The sequence below is a fragment of the Peromyscus californicus genome, unplaced genomic scaffold (assembly GCF_007827085.1).
Source record: "Peromyscus californicus insignis strain IS unplaced genomic scaffold, ASM782708v3 Scaffold_25__1_contigs__length_3188244, whole genome shotgun sequence".
NCBI lineage: Eukaryota > Metazoa > Chordata > Mammalia > Rodentia > Cricetidae > Peromyscus > Peromyscus californicus.
In genome coordinates, this window is record NW_026294536.1 from 3046026 (window position 1) to 3067404 (window position 21379).

At 39.6% G+C, this 21379-nt stretch overlaps 1 protein-coding gene across 7 annotated transcripts in view; it reads left to right on the forward strand.

The window, feature by feature from the left end:
- Il1rap (interleukin 1 receptor accessory protein) overlaps positions 1-16007 on the forward strand; it is a 142132-nt gene extending 126125 nt beyond the window's left edge. For 2 of the 7 annotated variants that reach the window (XM_052753877.1, XM_052753878.1), the window contains one exon: positions 6734-8209. In XM_052753877.1, the coding sequence (XP_052609837.1) occupies positions 6734-7446 (713 nt within the window). In that variant the 3' untranslated portion in view covers positions 7447-8209. The other 5 variants (XR_008221796.1, XR_008221797.1, XR_008221795.1 and 2 more) reach the window with 5 other exon arrangements.
- The last annotated feature ends 5372 nt before the right edge of the window (positions 16008-21379 follow it).

Genomic DNA, 21379 nt, shown 5'->3' on the forward strand with positions numbered 1-21379 from the left:
TTTCTTTCCCAGTTGTCACAGACGAGACCTTGAGCTTCATTCAGAAAAGCAGACGCCTCCTGGTTGTCCTAAGCCCCAACTACGTGCTCCAGGGAACACAAGCCCTCCTGGAGCTCAAGGCGGGCCTAGAAACTATGGCCTCCCGGGGCAACATCAACGTCATTTTAGTACAGTACAAAGCTGTGAAGGACATGAAGGTGAAAGAGCTGAAGAGGGCTAAGACGGTGCTCACGGTCATTAAATGGAAAGGGGAGAAATCCAAGTATCCCCAGGGCAGGTTCTGGAAGCAGCTGCAGGTGGCCATGCCAGTGAAGAAGAGTCCCAGGTGGTCCAGCAGTGACAAGCAGGGCCTATCCTATTCATCCTTGAAAAATGTATGAAAGGGAAAATGAAGGAGTGAAAAAGAACAAATGGGCTCAAGGAAGGAAGAGCCCCCTTTTTCCCTCCTAGGCTGTGGCTTCATAGATAGATAAAAGAACACTGTCTAAGCCCCTCCTACAAAAACATCCTAGGGACCGTGTGGCTGGCAGTTCTGCTTCTCAGGCAATCCTAAGGGTTAGAGTGATGTCTCTACAGTCTGTCACCAGTTCTAAAGCCATGGCGATCTTTGCAAGTAAAGATGTGTCTGGTGCATCCTCCATCTCTGTTCCTCCCTCTATTTTAATCTCTTTGTAAAAATTTCACCGTTGTGGAGCCACTTTGCCCAGTGACTCGAAACTCCTTTAATGATAGGTTACCTGCTGACACGAGTATTACCTGCTTCTCAGTAGGATTTTCCCTTTAATTTTATTTTATTTTCAGTCATCCATTAAACATATGATCAGGGACTAAATCTATTTCCACTGAGGATAATTCACTCCCTTGCTTATTTGTCTATTGAATCCACCACCTCGGCAAGACTAACAGTCAAACTACAGCTGTACCTCATGACTGATTAAGTGTCATACCACTTTCCAGCTACTAAACCACATTTGCCCTCATCTCAGGTAATGGATATCATATTTATAAACTTGAAAAAGGTATGGCTTTTGTTTTTATCATAGTAATTTCTCAATGGTGTACAGATAGATAAGTCCATACTTGTCACTACATCTTCCTACCTATTGTATCCATCATACACATTTCACAGGTGGCACCAAGCTTTTAATGGTGCTAATGGAAAGTGAGAAAACATAAAAATGCTCCCAGGGCATTTTTGACACGGGAAGAGAGCATATAACAAGATGCTTGCAATTTGTCTTTTAATTCCAACCTTACTAATGTGAAAACCAGGAAAGTGGTTCATCCTCACTCATTCACACCTCTTCATCATGAAGTAGAGTGGAGAGGTAGTGATTTTCCTTTTGGCATTACTATTCTAAAAGAATGACCACTTCTGATTATCTATTCACGAGTACATGTAGTACCTTGTTCCGAATGAATCACCCTGAAAGTTGCTAGGTTTTTTTTTCAGTTTTAAGGTGAATTTTACTATTCTTCAGACTTGTAAAAGTGCAAACTAAGCACAACATTTACATTTGCAGTGGCCAGTTTCTGCATCTTGTCTAACATGTGTGTATACATATGTATATATATATATACATATATATACATATATACATATACACATATTTGATCTCTGTACATGTGAATTTTATGTGGGTATGTATATAGAAGTTCCCACAAATTATGTGTATGTGTGTATATCCACTTGCCTATAAATTATCTGTGGGTATGTATTTGGGGCTATACATAATCACACACATACAACTTGAAACAACCATTGGTACGATATTAAAAGCCGGTAGAATTCTTGTCCAGTTTTAAAATTATGTTTTAATTTTAAGTGTGATGGCTTTGTGTTGGTGTTTTCATTCCATTACTGTTCGATTTGTAAATTTTTGGTTCTCTGTGTATAGTTATCATTGCTCTTTCCTTCCCTGGGTTAGTATGAATGACTTACTATTCCTACAGCTGATCTGGGGTGCAGGGGTATCTCTTGTCCAAGATCCTCCCGTTATCATGGCTCACAGCAGATAGTCATCTGATATCAGTTGATTTTTCCACTATATTCCTGCAGACACATTTAGAGTCTAAGTTATATTAATCTCAGTGCTCAGCTGTGTGGACTGTTGAGTGATGAAGAAAAACAGGTATAGGTGTAAATGAGTCTGAGTGTCCTAGGAAACATAACTCATAATTTAAGGAAGACTTTATCCAAGTTAATGTTAATAAGCAATTCTAAAATTATCTCTTACTTTTAAGTGGTCATCAGTACGTATGTCCACAATAAATCATTGCTATGTGTTAGAATTATTGATTACTCTGAATTGAAAAGGGTTCCCTTGTGAATCCCTGACATAATACTATAATATATAGTCATTCTGGCATCTAATTTTTTAAAAAGGTTAATGCTTTTTGTTATTTCGAATAATTACCATTTCCACTAATAACCCTTTAATCACACTACCAAATGAAAGCTGACTCCCACTTCAGGTATGAGCTCTAGGGAAGCAAGGGCCAAGCTCCTCACCACAGGCCATTCTCTGCACTGTGCAGTTTCTGCACTGTTGGATTCTGTATTCATCCCAACTGCTATTACATGCCACTAGAAATGCCTCTGCAGTTTCCTATTTATATTCCTCTTCATTATATTGAGCCTGCTCCCTTGCTATAGTATAAAGCATATCAAATCTCAACAACATAGCTCATCCTAAGTGAACTTAATTTCAAGACTCTGCTCTGTGTTTCAGAAGATGCTTGATACAGAACAGCGGAGGGAGGAGAGGGTCACACACTTGTACTTCAGAGAATGAGAAAATACATCATGTTTCTTATGAAAAAAATCCTCCATAATTTTAGATCTATGGTAAAGGGAACTTCTGCACCCAGGTTAATAAAGAACCATACTGTACAGAGTTATAGAGTGTCTACTTACACAGCCACATGTGACTTATTTAATTCTCTTTTGTACCCTGGGATCCTAATAAAAAAGTACTGTCTTATACTGGGAAACAAAACATCACTCCACTTGTTACTTACGCATTTGTTTCCATAGGTTTTAGTACTTTAAGACCTTCTTTTTAATTTTATTCATAAACATTGTATTTTCCATTTTCTTTTGATTTGTATATTTACATATTTTTACAATAAACCATTTATTTTCACCTTTGAATTTTATTTTGTGCATGTATTTTGTGTCCTTATATTCATGTTTGGGCTTGAGAAATAAGTAAAAAGAATGATTATGCTTGCAAAAAGAAATGAAAGAAGTTATAATAGTTAAATATTTATTGAGGAATAAGAAAAATGTCTAAGAAAAATGTGGACTTCATATCAAGAACACTTCCTTTGTGTATGAGTAAAAGAATTGCTTAAGTAAAGTGGATAGTCCAGTACATTAGGGTGGAGGTGTGTGGGGGGAGGGGAGGCAAGAGCCACACTTAGCATCACTTTAAAACAAAACCACAGTCATTTCTCTGGTTTCAGCTTCAAACACTACTAACATACAGACAACTCTTACCAATCAGAAAGGAATGGAGCCAGGATCCATGGACCAAAGTCATGAAGACACAGGTTTCTATTCAGTTAATGAACAACTGTCAGGCAGGGTTGAACGACAACAAAATTCTCTACTGTGCATGTACAAAACCCCCCATTGCAGGAAATATACATTGTATTACATTTTGTATATGGATGTTTTACATTGGACACATGGTAACCAGTCTTAAGTTGTTTCAGCCCATCAACAGTGACCCTTTAGAAGACTCAGTAATGACATTGCATTGGAGTCATCAGTCTGGCTACCATTTGCCGAACTAAATTTCTCTATCCAGTTGTGTACACCCCTAACTAGATCTTTTATGCAAGCTAAGTATGGAGCCTGGAATGAAAGACATGTTCAGCAACCAATCCAGTGTTTCTTTTTAAGGATTTTAAAAATTAAATTGTTATGTATTTATTTATTTTCTATCCCTGTGTGTGTGTGTGTGTGTGTGTGTGTGTGTGTGTGTGTGTCCGTCCATCCTGGAGTATGCACTAGTCAGTTCTCATATTCTGCCCAGGGATCAAACTCAAATTGGCAGGCCCCTTTGCCTGCTGACTCATCTTATTGGCTCTGATTTTTGTGTTTTGGCCAAATTATAAAATTAGTTGATATGTTTATTGAATATGGACTTAGTAAATTCATGATGGTAATAGAGTTTAAATTTCCCACATATTAAGTTTATAATAGCTACAGATAAGAACAATTACTACTAGCACAATCTCTTAGTCCATTGCTAGTTTGTGTTATGTCCCTACACCTTTGCTTTTATCACATGTGATTTGTAGAATAATACACTCTGATGCAAAGGTATTAAGATAAAAAACAGAGATCAAGGAAAAATAAAGATTTGAATTCAGATGGCTCTTCAATGTTGCTCCCTTTTTTAAAAAAGGGAAAGAAAGACATAGTGTGAGAGGGGAGATTTCTTCTACAAAAATCCTAGCAAAGAAAAAGTGTCAGAGTCATAGTTTTCTTGTAGATGAATATGACTTCCATGGGTATTACAACTTTTAAAGGCATGCTTTTCCTTAAGGATTGTAGAGTTTTGGATCAGAACCATGACTTAAAAACCAACCTAGTGATTCAAAGGAAATGAATCCATTGCTGTATAATCAGACCTCATTCTTCTGAGCCAAACAATAAATCACCTAATTCATTACACTTCCATACAAACTCTAGCATTATAAATGATCACCCTCATCTTCAAATAGCTTTGAAAATCTGGGAGTTATTTTAAATAGCATAAAAGGAAGCTGCTGGTTTCTAAATTATGAAGTAAAGATTCGAGCACAGGAGAAGCCCCATCTTGGGAACAACTCCAGTTCTTTGTCAGTGTCTGTTTCCACCACTCAGATCTGCATCCACACTGTCCTCTTTCAAATGGAAACCTCCCACTTTCTTTAAAGGTAATATATATATATATATATATATATATATATATATATATATATATATATATATATATATATATATATATATATATATAAAATTCCACAAGCCCAAAACAATGTTTAAGATCTATCTTTTACTTCCATCCTTGTTAGCCCATTGAAAACAACACACATTTTCCTAACAAACATTTTTAATATGGTTACATATACACTTGTGGGATTTGATTGTGTAAGTTCCCTGTGTTGAAAATCTAGCCATGTTGTCTTAAGGTTATTTTCTATTTCTTATGATCCAGGTAAAGCAGCAGAATCCTCACAGGTGTGATGTCTAATATATTAAAGACAGTTCATCAAATCTGAGTAGGAAGAATGGGACAAGGGAGTTACTGAAATACACACCTGTACACCTACACAGCTGCATCCACACCTGCACACCTGCACATCTGCATCCACACCTGTGATTTTGAGAACTGAAAAATTAAATCTTTCAATATCAGAATGAAAAAAGTCTTCTAATTTTTAGTCAAATTCAGGTTGAATTCACTCTGCTCATTAGAAAGAATGAATGGGGAAGGATCCTGGCTTCCTCATTCCTCTCAAATTCATGGCTATCAAACTCACTGCAAATTCTTAATGTTTCTATAGGCTGAAAAAAAAGCAAACACAGCCTCAGCACTGGCTGCCATATGTTTTCAAAGTTGTGGGTAGTAAGAGTCCCACCGGTGGGCTTTCTTTTCCTTGCTCATCTTGTCTAAGTCCCTGCAATTCACCGTGGGTTAAATACTGCATTCATTTGAAGAATTGTCCTTTGGGACCTGTCCATATCCCCTCAGCAAACATTAGAATCGAGTGCTCTGCCAGAAGTCTTAATTAATTGATTGATTCTCAACTACTATGGTGGCATTCGGCTCTTAAATTGACTTTAGGCCACTTCTTTATACACACATACATACACACAGGAGACAGAAAAAGCAAAAGAAAATTGAAGCAACAAAGAAAAGAAGGTGGGAAAGAGGGAACGAGGAAGGAAGGAAATCTTAGTTATAGAGACCAATACTTACTGTGTCCAAAATGTTAAGTACCTGGGGCTGGCTGTAACTCAGAATCTAGGGAGGTGGTAAATCCTGGTAATTTGCCAATCAGACTTTCTGGAGAAGTAAGTATGTTCTTTTTTATTCAAAATATTTTTCTAGAATACATATATACAAGTTGAATTATTATTCTCAGGACTGTGAAGAGATGGGGGTTCTTGAACTTATGTATGGTATAGAATAAGAGTAAATACTTGAAGTCGCTTAATCCAGATGTAAGAAGAAAAAGCAGTAATATCACAATAGCACCTAGCTACTTCAAATGTTTGAAGATATATATCTGATCTAAGGCCACCAGATAAAACTTAAGGAAATAAAAATTCTAAAACAAGAAATGATTTACAAGAAGAGAGAGAGAGAGAGAGAGAGAGAGAGAGAGAGAGAGAGAGCGAGAGAGAGAGAGAGAGCGCTGCTTTTTGAAATAGATCTTCAAATTCACATTCCCTTTATTTTTATGATGGGGAAGACATTTTCACGAAGAGATCTGCAGTGGAAGGGGGTGTTGTGTAGGGAGAGACCAAATTCAAGGGACTCCTCTTTCTTACAAGGAACAAATTCTTCGCAGTTTGTTGTGAATGAGATTACTTGGCTACTTGATCTTGACTTCTTGACATTCTATTTTCTCAAAAGTTTGTTCATGCCCGTCCTTTTAGGACTAGAAAGTGACCAACTGGGCATGAAGACATCATTACCAGATGCTATGCTATCTTTCCATTTCCCTGTAGATACGGTGGAAGCAGTGTTTGATTTCATTCAGCGGAGCCGAAGGATGATTGTTGTCCTGAGCCCTGACTATGTGACAGAAAAGAGCATCAGCATGCTGGAGTTTAAGCTGGGCGTCATGTGCCAGAACTCCATTGCCACCAAGCTCATTGTGGTGGAGTACCGTCCCCTCGAGCATCCCCACCCAGGCATCCTGCAGTTGAAGGAGTCTGTGTCTTTTGTGAGCTGGAAGGGAGAGAAGTCCAAACATTCTGGCTCCAAGTTCTGGAAGGCCTTGCGCTTGGCTCTTCCCCTGAGAAGCCTGAGCGCCAGCTCTGGCTGGAATGAGAGCAGCTCTTCTCAGTCTGACACCAGTTTGGATCACGTTCAGAGGAGAAGTCGTTTGAAAGAGCCCCCAGAACTCCGGAGCTTAGAGCGGGTGTCTGGAGCAGCGCCAGCCCCGGGCATCATGTCCAAGCACCGAGGGAAGCCCTCGGCAGCTTGTCGCTGCTGTGTCACCTACTGTGAAGGAGAAAGTCACCTCAGGAGCAAGAGCCGGGCAGAGATGCATACCCAACCCCAGTGGGAAACACACCTCTGTAAGCCTGCTCTCCAAGAGTCGGAAAGTCAGTGGCTGCAAAATGGCACCAGACCCGAACCCGCTCCCCAGATCTCAGCTCTTGCACGGCACCATTTCACAGATTTATCCAATAACAACGACTTTTATATTCTATAATCACTTTATGTGGAGGGTGGTGGCTGCTATTTCTACCAACTCTCTCTCTGGGTCACAAACCTTTGGGAATAATTGACATTTTTATCATCTAAATAGACTATCAGATTTGTGTCCCCTTTATTGATTTTTTAAAAACTATTTATTTCTAGGAGACAAAAGACCGGAAGCACCTGATTGCAGTTATTGCCTCTAATGGCCTCGGAAGAGCACACTCTTCTCGGGCCCTAGAAGGTCAGTATGTAAAAGTTGTCTAGAGTCTGATCTTGCCCCGTGGTTCAAAAGTAGCTAAGAACTGGTGTTTCCTTATGATATGGGCGGTAAAGTATACTGGAGCTTTGACACAGGGTGTGTGTACCCAAGGGAACAGGGCTTTGACATTCACAGGGTGTGTACCTAGGGAAACAGGGTTTTGACACTCACAGGGTGTGTGTACCCAAGGGAGCAGGACTTTGACACTCACAGGGTGTGTGTACCCAAGGGAGCAGGGCTTTGACACTCACAGGGTGTGTGTACCCAAGGGAGCAGGGCTTTGACATTCAGGGTGTGTGTACCCAAGGGAGTGTGTACCCAAGGGAGTGACTTGAAAAGGAGCAGGTTCTGGTCGACACTGTAGGAGAGGGCTCAGCAACAAACCTACAGCACATTTTGCCCCCCAGGATCAAACTTTCTCAGAGGAATTCATGCTTCCTGTTGCCTCCCTGTAAATAGTGTGTTCTAAACTTCCTAATGTTGTCAGTCTCAATAAAGGTATATTTTTATGTCATGTCTTCTGTACTAACAGATTTTTAATGCCCTCTCCTCATTTTGCCTTTTCTGGCTTTCATATTCAAATCTAAAGAAAATTCCATTTCAGGAAATTGAGATTTGGATTAGGTAGAAAATGTAAGGGGTTATTTTGTTTTGTTTTTCTTTTTTACTGATGTGTATTGGAAATCTACGAAAGTACCAAAGACACTGAGTTGGCATTCTATGAGAAGTGGAGCTTATGGAAGGATCTTGCTTTGTTCAGATCGCAGCAGAAAAATTTAGTAACGAACTGTAATGGAACTGTAGGTAGGGTTTGGCACTTACATTCTTTCTTCACAATTCTGAAAAGAGATGTTGAATTCACGTTCCTCCAAGGGTCAGAAGGTAAGAGAAAAGGACAAAAGGGGACAAATGCAAGTTTAACTCCCACGCACTCCATCCCACACCAACAGGATAGATTGAGCAGGTTCAGCGTTGCAGGCTTTTCTGCAAATATTCACACGACAGTAAAAGGCACATAGCACTTTACTTTCACACTGGGGTCCCATCAGGAGCCCTTGAGCTTACAGATAACTGAAGAACACATGAGGGCTCACTCAGCTCTGTTTGTTTGTTGCCACTGAATTAGACTCTGCATGACAGATCATCCAGTTTCTTTTATGAGGTAGGAAACATTAATATTTGAGTGTATATTTTCAATTATATCCTGACTTAAATTTATAAAAATAAAGTCAAAGAGTAAAAAACAATACAAAACAAAAACCAAGCAACCAACCAAACAAAAAACCTTCATCTGTGGGTCCCTAGTATGTGATTTCAGGGCAACAGTATTCAGCCAAAGAATGTATGCTGAAATAGGGCCCCAAGTGCCATGGACAACTCTGGCCTTCGATAATGCAAGTTGGCTATGAGAACATATGGGAAATGTGTATTCCTTCTCCACCCTGAAAACATCTGGCCTTCATAATAGAATTGATCTGATAAATCCTCCAGCCCAGGAGACAGCTGAGAATCGCTGTATCTTCTCGCAGCTCTGTGTGTTCCATGTTTGCTAGAAGAAAGCTACAAGCACAAAATCTGCTGTTTCTAAACAGAAGTAAATCACAAACAGTCACAGCAGACACCATTCGATGCGAGCAGTCACCTTCAGTACAGCAGCCCCTTGCTGCTAGTGTGCTTGGTCCAGGGCCAGGCTCTCTCAAGCACAAAGGGAACGGTAGTGAGATAAAACACAAGTGAAAAATCCTACAGTTTATCTGCTGAAACTAGAGCACCCCCTGTCTAAAACATTACTCACTATGGAATATGTACCTGGATGTGGTAGTCAACAGAAATGACTTAGCATGACCAAAGGTCTCATGTCAAATGGCATCGTTTTCTGAAGAGATGTTCAAAGGCCTCAACTTAGCTGTCAGAAAACAGGTAATAGACATGGCTTCGTGTTCTATGAGGGGAGAAAAGGATCCAGTCCAATCCAAATTAGCCTTATTTCTTATTAGCATACCCACTGTAAAATATCTCTGGAAAAAATTTAGAAATTACCTTTGTCACTTATGTGTCCTTTTAAAAAGTACTCTAAAGATTTCGTACCTGAAGCTATAGAGATGGATCAGTGGTTAAGAGCACTGACTGCTCTAACAGAGGAGCCCAGGTGTGGTTCACAGCACCTACATGGTGACTCATAACTGTCTGCAACCCACATTCTATGGAATCTAATGACTTGACTTCTGAGGACTCCTACACACACATGGTGCACACACATAGAGTTAGTAGACAGAATAAAAGTAAGTATTAAAAAGTATAAGTAAATAAAGAAAAGAAAAATTCACGCATGTATACAATGAAGGATGATCACAGCCACCACTAGTCTTCATTTCGCTTTAGGAACTCTCCCTGGATCCTAACAGCAAGTCCCCCTCCCAACTTCAAGCCTTAATGAAAATAATTACACACCAAGCCCTGCTACCAATATGTGCATGGATGTAGGACCATCAACTGAAGCATAGGCTGCTGCCAGTGCCACTACCCCAAAGAAAGATGATTCTCCCTAACCCCTGGTTTCTCAGCAGCTCTTCTACCCTTCAAGCTAGAATGTGGTTGGCTTGTGCAGATAACCACAGCTGCTCCAAGTGCCAACAGATGTGTCACGTCTAGAACGAAGCATTTCACACCAATTCTTCCTATTTTACAACTCATAATTTTTTCTGCCTCCTCTTCCACAGTGTTCTTTAAGGCATGGCAGGGTGATTGATAAGGCTGTTCTGTTTAGAGTTGAGTACTCACCATCATTTCTTATCACATTGACTAGTTATGAGTATCTTCATAGACTCCATCCAACTGCAAAAAGAAGCTTTTCTGACCAGCAGAGGTCTATGGTTAGAAGTATAAATATTTTGAAGGCAATTTGTAGGACAATATGACCATTTAGCAACATAGCAATAGTAAGTTCCACCTAAGACCTATGCATCCCCCCACCATGGGATTTGACAATATTTTAAATACCAAAAATCAGAAAGTAGTTGGCTACCCCATAACCATCATGCTGCTGTTGCACCAGTGGACATATCTTGCCTGGGAGGTTGGTATTGTATCATGCAGGATTCAGTGCTGAGTAAGACAATTGATGTTGTTTCTTTCCCAGCCTGTAACAGCACCTTCTGATGCTAGGGAAGCTAGCCAGCAGAAAGAAAGTTTCTTGGTAGGTGTGAGGGATTTCTTTAGGTCTTGCAGACAAAGTGCTTGGAGTCATACTCTTCTTAGAGATAAAAATAAAATAAAGAACTAAAGGCAGAGGTATGGATAGGAAAAACAAATTCTTTTAAACAGTGGTGTAATTTCGATACTCTCAAAGCTAATTTTTGATATTGATTTTCTTTGAAATGTAAGTACATAGTTAGCAACATAAAGTCATATTTTGGGGCATTTGGCTATCTAAGAGCCTGAAAGATACTGACCTATGTTTTCAACTTATGAAGAAAGACTCAGAAATTAACATTATCCCTTGACCCATCATGCCACAATAAAGTGATAGTCAATGGCATGTATTTCAATGATACAAATAACAAGGAATTTTACTTATGGGCCATCGCTATCTATCATTGAAATGGCATAATTATTGGTTAATTGGGCATACCATTATGTAAGTAATAGTTTTCTTTAGGAACATGAACTTAAAGTCAAGTATAGCCTTCCTTCTTTCTTTTCTCTTGGACTATGATTTCTTTGAGCCTTAGTGTTCTGCTAGCTAAAATGGAAGTACTATTATTAATCTCACTGTATGTTTTGAGCATTAAATGATATGCTACAAGCTTAATGCATATGCAACATTTCTTTTTTTTAAATGTCCTAATTCAGCACAGAACAAGAAACTATATCTTGGGTGAGTGACTTTCCCAGTGGTGCTCAGACAGTTAGCAATAGACTTGGGCCTCTAACCTGGGCTTCTCTCACATTTTCCAGTGCCAGCTCTCAAACCAACACTAGTGGATGCATGTGAAAGAATTTTTATTCCATGCATCCTAAGTGAACTAATTTATCACAGTCATGTATATCATGATATAAAAAACAGATACATCAGAGTTCTCTATAGGAACAGAACAAATAGAATGGAGAGTGTGTGTGTTCAAAGGGGACTCTATTAGAGCGGCTTATCGGCTGTGATCCAGGTAGTTCAGCAATGGCTGTCTCCCAAAGGAAAGGCCAAGAATTCAGTAGTTATTCAGTCCACAAAAATGGTTGTCTCAGCAGTCCCTGCTGAAGACATATTTTGAAAAAGCTGCTGGTTTTTAGTCTACATTGGCATCTTAAAGAAATAGGTTCTACTACCAATGTAGGGGAAAAGGCATCAACAACAATATAGATGAGTTTGTCAGCAAGCATGAGGGTAAGCAGGCAAAAGGTAAATGATTCACTCCTTAATGTGCTTTCACGTAGACTGCCACCAGAAGGTGTGGCCCAGATTTAGTGTGGATCTTTCCACATCAAATGATCTCACCAAGAAAATCCCTCATTGGCATGACCAGCTGCTTGGGTTTTAATTGATGCTGAATGTATTCAAGTCAACAACCAAGATTAGCCATTACAAGAAAGTTCTACAAACAGAGCTGTGTTATATCAAATGTCTAGTGGGTCATCTAAACTTGCTGTGTTATGATTTTATACAACTTTGCTTTTACGTATTATAACCTTAAAAACTAGAATTGTTGTCCTCTTGACTTTAAAACCGTGCTTTAAATTTCCCCAAGGTAAATATAAAAGTGTATTACCTGTGTCCATTAACACCAGAATTTAACTTTTTGAAGCTGTGGTACACATTATGAGTTCTAGAGTGACCTCTCAAAATTACTGAGACCTCCAGTAATTATATATTTTCTTCCAGATAGGTGATTTAAAGTGGTTGAATAAACTAAGATTCCAATCTAGAAATAACTTGAAGTAATTATTACAGCATGAACAGGGTAAATAACTCCTATGACAATGGTTGCAGACTTTCGTGTATCTGGGAGTCCCTTTGGGAGCACCTCCACACCGAAGACATGAAGCAGTCTTCCTTCACTACAGTGGCTGTTTCACAAGTTGAGGCAGGGGTGGGGGGGGCACAGTCTAGGAGTTTGTCTTGTTCAAGTGTACCCTTGGTAATTTGAATAAGGTAGGTACCCCATGAGTCTCACTTGGAAAACTGTTACCCACAATACTCTTTACACTTTTTCTATTTCCTATAGTGTGGTTCAGATTATGACTGAGAAAGATTCAACTTGCCCTAACCTTGACAAGCTGTATTCTTTGAATCATTCATATTAAAATCATTTGTACCTACGGTACTATGGAAACACACATTTCTTGCTGCTCCCATGGTGAACTAAATGAGCATCACAAAGGCGGGGCAAGGCACCACTTAAACTTCTCAGGTGATTCTGATGCACAAATTGTTTAAGAACCATTAATTTTTACCTCTCTTTTACCCTTGTAGGCTCTGATTTTCTCCAGCCAAGGAGGACTACAAATCATCCTTTTAACAAAGTGTTTGCAGGCAATAGCTGAAAATAAAGGGCTTGTTTAGCCCTTGGAATTGTCTCAGCACAAGCAAACAATCGAATAGAGTGGTTGGTAGAGTGTATTTATAATCTATGAACTATCTAACACTGCTCTTTGGAACTTGGTGGGAGTGTTCCAGCCATCATCTCTACTAGAGTAAGATAAGCTATGCTGGACAAAGATTTCAGTAACTTCCCATCACACATCTTATTTTTGCTGATGCCAAATGTCCAGCATAGGGGCTTGCAGTTTTGTGTCCTTGCCATGTGAAATGTGTAGCTTGCAGTTGTTCTATAATTGAGCTTAAATTGACACCCCTTTTTTTCCTTTCCCTTATATTTTATAAACGAGAACTGTTTCCAAGGTCCTGATGAAGTCATATAGAAGCCTACAACATATATTCTACTGTCACTAGGAAGGGAAAATTACACTGAACTTTGTGAACACATAGCATTGTCTTCTTCTACAAATGAGATGAGGATGAGATACTTAGATGATGATGCAAAGAAGGACCTTCAGTCTTTATTCTGTTACTTCACATAGTCAAACAACAAAGGACTCCGATGCTCACGTCCAACCTGAGTATGCCAAGTTATCAAGATGAAAGCCCACACAGAAATGAATAAAGCTTTCATATAAGTGCTCCCTAAGTGAAAGTCATTGACAGACTTAATTACAATAATTACGGTTTCTGGTTAAGAGAAAGCATGTTTTGAAAGTTGAAAGTTGTCATGTTTGGTTACTTTCCATTTAGTGGCTTTAGTTAGTACTCTAAGAATGTGATGCTCAAACTGTCCGCAAATGAGCCATTTCATTTTGGAAATTCAGGGAGCCTCAGAAGAATTGAAGGCATTTAGAACACAGCAGAGCATGTAACACGGTCATTAGAAAGCATCATTGATCCATTTATCTAAAGAGTTAAACAGGGAATTCAAACTGACCATGCTGAAGCTCAGAAGAACTCAGTGGAGAGCAGTACCCATGGGTGTCATGGAGTCTGTGACTACCCTCCTTGCATTTTCTCTCTTTCTGATTGGGCTCTATTGCCATTAAGTATTTGAATTTTTCAACGTTTTTCTAATATAGACAGTGTTATTTGGTAATAATTAAAAACTCTCCTTAGTTTGGCAGAAATTCATATTTCAGAGTCTTGATACACGAGAACAAACTGCAGTGTTGAACAAAGAAGAATTTTCTTTCTCGGCATCATGGGGAAATTACTCACTATTCAAAAATCCTTCTAAGAATAGTTCACACAGTTTTGCCTTGAGTACTTCAAACATTTAAAAACACTGAAATGTAAAGAACGCCTTTCTGAAAGGTATACATGGATAGGAAGATGCAAGCATGCAAACAACATCTGCTAGCGGATCACGAGCTGTACTCTCTCCCGGGATGACTATTATTTGAATGCTTTAAACAATTTTAAACCATGTGTAGTAGATCATTCCTCCAGTCCCAATGCTCAGGAGGCAAAAGCAACAGGATTATGAGTTGGAAACGAGTCTGTGCTATAGAGCAAATTCCAGGCCAATTTGGGTTATATGGTGAGACCACACCCTTCAAAATAGAATGCTAAAATTGTTATTTTATTACCTGATTTTCATTTATTTAACTCACTGATTTATTTTCAACTATGACAGCTGAGTCACAGGATGACTGTGTTTTAGATGCCAGGGCAAGTGGTTCTGAGCCAGAAGTAAACTTATTCCTTCAGGCTAATTGCACGTACCTGTGGTGTGCCCCAGACAGCCAAATCTCCCTCAAATGATTGAAATGCTTGATCTTGTTAAGAATGGTGGCTTTAAGGACCTTTACAATTTTTGTACAAGAGTCCATAAAAATTCAGTAATAATATCTTGTATATATGGAATGAAAGGGTAAAACAAATACCATATTACAGATATTGTTCTTCCTCCTTAAAGTGAAACTCATTGCCAAATGCTGGAAGTGAATTATTTGTTCAAAGGCTAAAGAAATCTTTTAGCCTTTCTAGTTCTTTACTTTCATATTGTTTGCATTCTGATTATGAGATAATGAGACAATAAAAATAAAGAACATAAAAATCACAAAAGTAAATAGAGTTGCTAACCTAGATAGCCAAAGAAGACAATAGTCTCGGTGTTTATTATTTTCATATGATCAGTCCCCTGAAGCAGGAAAGAGTGTTTCAAATCCAGTCATTTGGTTACTGGTTATTGGCAAATTTCACTAAATGATGTCTAAGAAGAAACTGAAGCAAACAGTGAGGACAATCAAGCCCCGTTTCCCTACTTTTTTTTTTTTTTTTTTTTTTTTTTGGTTTTTTGAGACAGGGTTTCTCTGTGTAGCTTTGCGCCTTTCCTAGGACTCACTTGGTAGCCCAGGCTGGCCTCGAACTCACAGAGATCTGCCTGCTTCTGCCTCCCGAGTGCTGGGATTAAAGGCGTGCACCCCCACCGCCTGGGCCATTTCCCTACTTCTAAACACCAGGATGAAAGAGGAAAAATTGTCAAATCCCTTTGTTATCAACTAGAGTAAGGTGTTAAGAGGGTCTCAAGGCTTAGGGAACCAAGTTAGACAGTCATTTTCATTGCAAGCTTGATATTATATAAAATATTACTTTTGGAGTCAGGACATATGATTTGGGATACCAATTATTATAGTGAATGTGCATTTCAACAGCACATGTTTGCTCTCAGATTCTCAGTTCCTTCATGTTAAGTGGAAATAATATCTACCTCATTGAATTGTTGTAAGGGTAAAATTATTCAATAAATGTGAACTTCTGAAACCTGTAATTACACATGTAGTGGTGGTATTGTTTTGTCATCGTCGTCGTCGTCGTCATCATCAACACCACCACCATCACCATCATCACATAATCTCACTCATCTCATCTTCATCATCATTATCATCATCATCATCATCATCATCATCATTAGCAGCAGCAGCAGCAGCAACAACAGCAATAGTGTTTCCTTATAATAGGAAGCTGGAGGAGATGAAGACCACTAGAAGTTTCTTGCTGAACACAGGGTACTTTCTAGAACACTTGGTCCAGCTGTAATCTTTTATGGAACAGAGTATGGGAGTAGAAAATCTAGGTTCTTATTACTTTTAGCACTAAAGGCCACAAAAGTAATATCTAAAAAGTAAGAAGTAGGACAATAATTGTATTTCGTGTTTCTTTATGAGAAATTGTACTACAGAAACGTAACACAATGAATACTTATTACATTACAGCTCTGTGGGTCAGAAGGGTGAGAGAGGCTTGGCTGTCTGATTCTTGCTCAGCATCACAGATGGAGAAACAAACTATTGGCCAAAGCTGTAGTTATCTGAGGCTTCAGTGGGTCTCTTGGTGGGGGGGGGGGGGGCGCCCAGTGCCATCTGCACAACCCCATAGGAACCTCAACAATAGGGATGGTTGTGTGTCTTCATGATGCACCAACAGCCTTATCTTAGAGTATCTGGCTCAGAACAGCAACCAAGGAGGAAGCGTGCGCTCTACGACCTGGTCCCCAAGGGACTGTATTTCAGCTGATGACTGTTCTGTGTATTAGCAAAGAGCCCAAAACAGGAAAGAGTTTTCTCCTTGGTGGTTCTACATGCCTCCTCTGTGTCTCCTTGTCTCCCTATCTCTGTCTCTCTGTCTCAGTCTCCCAATTTCTCCCCACCCCCCCCACCCCCACCCCCCGCCAAACCTCCACTTCCTTATTTCCTAATTAAGAAACAAGAAACATGAGCTGTGTGGAAACAGGCATATGGAAAAGATATGAATGGGGCTGTTACGCCAAATTTTTGGTCTGTAATCCAAGCATTAAAATATGACTTTTATTCCAGGCTCACTTATAGAGATATTGAAAATGAGTACTTATTCTCCCCAAAAAAATCAGTCACTGAAAAAGAGAAAGAGCATGTAATTCCTTTCTTTCATGTCACTCAGGACATCATCATACTTGGGAATGGAATAGTTATATATTAATAACCAAGACATTTCTCTTTTCTCTATCTTAGACTTCTGATTCCTCAGAATGATGGTTTGGAGCAGAAATTAGTTGAAAGCCGTGGTTCTGACTGTTTGGTTCATTGAGTGACACTAAAACAATGCCTTCTTCTTTTCCCATATACACACTCACTAGCACTTCACGGTTAGTGTTAATGGGAAAGACATTTAAAAGGGGTGAGGAAACTGTGAGTCACAAATACACCTTCCCTGTTGATTCCTGCTTTTTACCACACGCACCTTTCATTTGCAAAACTGAGCGACAGTTTTCTCGCACCTCCGGAAACCACTAGCTCCGACAAGGAGCATTATGTGAGGCCGGTTCATAGATCAAGCCTGGTATTATAATTTTGTTGCATCATTTTACATCTCTGAGTCTAAGGTTGCTGCTTTATAAATTTGTTCAAACAGAACATATCTTTCTCTTCTTAACAGTGTCACTTCCCTATGTCTCGCCCATATAAATCCCTAGCAACCTTTCTGCTGTGATCTATACAGTCCATGGATTTCAGGACACAAAACTGATGGAGCCTGGTTTTGAAATGACATAGTGTATCAGTCTCAGCACCTTCATTCAGAGTTAGGGACTCCAGGTTCAAATCCTACCCATAAGTGCTTTGCGATGAGACTTTGAAGAGGTACTGACTGTGTCATCAAGGCAGTTTGAGTACGATGCTCTATGTGGTGGAGCAGAGGCGGCGTAACCAGACTTCTGTGTAGGTGTCGAGACTCATGCTGGTGACCCTAATCCAGAGTTTGCACAGGAGCTCTTAAAGGGCAATCACTGCAAAGTCACTGCATGCCCCCAAAGTCATTAAAATCTTATTTACAAAGATGTCAAGAATGTAAGGTATGTAACACTGTAGATTGTACTTCTGTAACATGCCATATGCTTGCATAGTTATATCTATCTGCATTTCTAACGTAACTGTTGGAGTGTCTACTCCATTCTTTCGCATACAAGGGCTCTTAGAATGCTACAGGTTCAGTCCAAATGCTACCAAATCTATGAATTCTTTCCCCGGGCAAGTAGGATGTTCTACCTTTCACATGTATAATTCATAATACTTCTGATATTGAAATATAAACTTGCCAATGTCTACTTTGCCTGCTGTTTCCTAGTTCCATTGAGAAGATGATATATTGGATCTCTAATTTGAGCACTTATCATAGTGACGAGCATATACGATTTTTCCACTAATGTTCCTGTGAATTAAATACCATGACAATTATCATTGAGAGCAAAAGAAGAGAGCCTGGCCCTATTTCTTTCTTCTACTTCCCTTTCATTACAGATGCAGTGTTTTATCAAAGGCACTGCTTCGGGCTTTTGTTCACCACTGTGTGAAATGAATTCCAATATTGGAATCCTGGGGCTCCCAATGCCATATCCAGCACCAGTAAATTTGGTCCTTGGTGTTACTTGAGGACAGATGATCCACGACCAAGCAAGAGTGGAAAGACATCCAGCTGTGCACCCATGCCTGGCCTGGGTGCCTCCTCACATTAGGATGTCCATCCTGCTCTTTTTCCTTCTGCAGTAACAACTGATGCAGGGCCCGGCATCAGGCTCATTGGCAGATGTTCTGCTGGTGATCTTGCTATTAAATAGCTCAGAATGACAGGACATTGAGCTGTGATAAGTACTTTCTACCTACAGCGTACCACAGAGCTTCTCGGGTTAACGACTTGAAGCCGCAATAATTAAACCTGTCTGTTGTTTCAAAATCCAGACTGAACTGGCAAAGTGAAACAGAGAACCGTGTTGTTGTAGGTCAGAAGATAATGAAGATGTAAGTTCTACACACCTTGTATCATATTGTCTTCTCTGCTCATAAAACTCCTTTCAAGACACGATCTTGCAGTCTCCTCCACACTCCCAGCCAGTGCTGAGGTCTGGAGTTCTCTCATTTTCTCAATGACCTTGTAGCTCTTCTTCAACTCTGCCATAAATACCCCATAAAAGGAATTGAGAGTCCTGGTGTGCCACTTCTGTACTAATAGTGGATCTGTTTGTTCGACTTTGCATTGGGAGCTTTGCATTCTCTAGTCTCAGCCCATTGTCAGGAACGTATTTTCTTCTGTGTTTATATATACAGTCATCAGTTCAACTAAAAGATAGAGTATATATTAACTGCTTTTGCATCAGTGTGAGCATGTTGAAACTGTTATTATGGTGTAGGAAAATCATTTATTCATCATTCATCTCATATGTCCATTTTCTTTTCTTTTTTTAATTTTTTTTTTTTTTGAGACAGGGTTTCTCTATGTAACAGCTCTGACAGTCCGGGAGCTCACTTTGTAAACCAGGCTGACATCACACTCACAGATATCCACCTGCCTTTGCCTCCTGAGTGCTAGGATTCAAGGTACTTGCTGTCATGTCCAGCATATGTCCATTTGAAAGAAAGCGACTTTCAAATGCCATTTCTCTGATATTACCAACAAAAAGAGTGCTTTCTTCTCGTTAACCTTACATAATATTCTTCTGCATTTATATTCCTCATTCATTCAACAATATCAATTGCGTATCTGCTCTGTCTCAGGGTTCTTACAAAAACCAGGAACAGGTTCCCTCTTCTACTTAAACTTACATTCTAGTGGCAAGAGCTGAAAAAAAAATCGAAAGAAGATGGGATAATAGAGAGGGCTGAAGAAATGGTTCAATGGACAATGTGTTTGACACACAGGCATGAAGAGCTGAGTTCAAATCCCCAGAACCCATGTAAGGCTGGATGTGACAGCATACGTCTATGCTCCCAGTATTCGAGAACAGTATGTGAAGCAGAGATAGGAGAATTCTTAGAAGCTTGGCACCAGCTGGCCTGGTACAGGCTGTGGCAAATGAGCCTGTCCCAAATAAGGTAAAGATGGAGATGGCCGCCTGAGGTCGCCTCTGACTTCCACATGCATGCTATGTCACATGCTCATCTGCACACACACGTGAATATACAAGCACACACACCCTACACAGACACACACACACACACACACACACACACACACACACACACACACACAAAGATTTTTTTAAAGGCGTCACACAGATATGTCACATAATAGAGGTAAAAATCAGACACACGGGATGGGGTAAGAATAGGACAGAACTTGTGATTTTAAATAGTGTCCGTGGGCAGTGGCTCTAGAAAGACAGCTTTTGAATGAAGACATGAATAAGAGACTGGACAGATTTAATAGTCCATATAGAACTCCTAAGATATCAAAAGAAAGAGCAAAGTGCCTGTATCTGGAATACAATAGACAAGTGAAAAAAATACTCCACGAAGCTCAGATACTGGGAAGGGACACCCTTAATTAATTCTTTATAGGATGCTGTTACAGTGTTTTCTTTGTTCCTAATTAAATAGAATATGTATCATACATAGTCCCAGCAGCAGGAAACACAAAACATTCAGAAACTGGAAATTTTAAGCATAATTTAAGGCAGACTTGATGGAACAGGCCTTTAGTCCCAGCACTGGGAGGATCTCAGTGAATTTGAAGTTAGCCTGTTTTACATAGTGATTTCCAGGCTGGCTAGAGCTATATAGTGAGACCTTGTGTCTTAGGGTTTCTATTGCTTGGAAGAGACACCACAACCACAGCAACTCTTGTAAAGGAAAACATTTAATTGGGCTGGCTTACAGGTACAGGGGTTTGAAACCTCTTGGATGGATGGAAGCAGAAGGGCATCTTGTTCTTTATATTTTAGCAAGAGAGTTCTGCCTGTTTTGAGGAAATAAAGTTAAGGCCAGCATAACAGCATTGAGAAGTGCCTTAGTAAACAAAATATGAGACGGTGGAGATTTGGGTCGCATGCTCTCAAGGGAGTAGAGAGATGTGCCTGTGGTAAGATGTGCCTGAAAGCTATAGTTGTGAATGTTAACTGACATGATCTTCTGCCAGATAAGATGAGTAATGTGAAAGCAGAAGAGGAACCAGCATGAAGCCACACTTTTGGTCTGAGCAAGCAGAAAGATTTATGGTTTTGATGGGGGAGAGAGGTTAGGAATTCAGGGTTGGGTTGCCATTTTTAGTTTTGTTTGTTTAAGTTTAAGATGTTCTTGGATTTGAAGGGATGTTGTTTATGGCACAGGTTACTGACACAAACACACCATTTAATAGATAGGTTTTAAAGGGATATATATATATATATATATATAT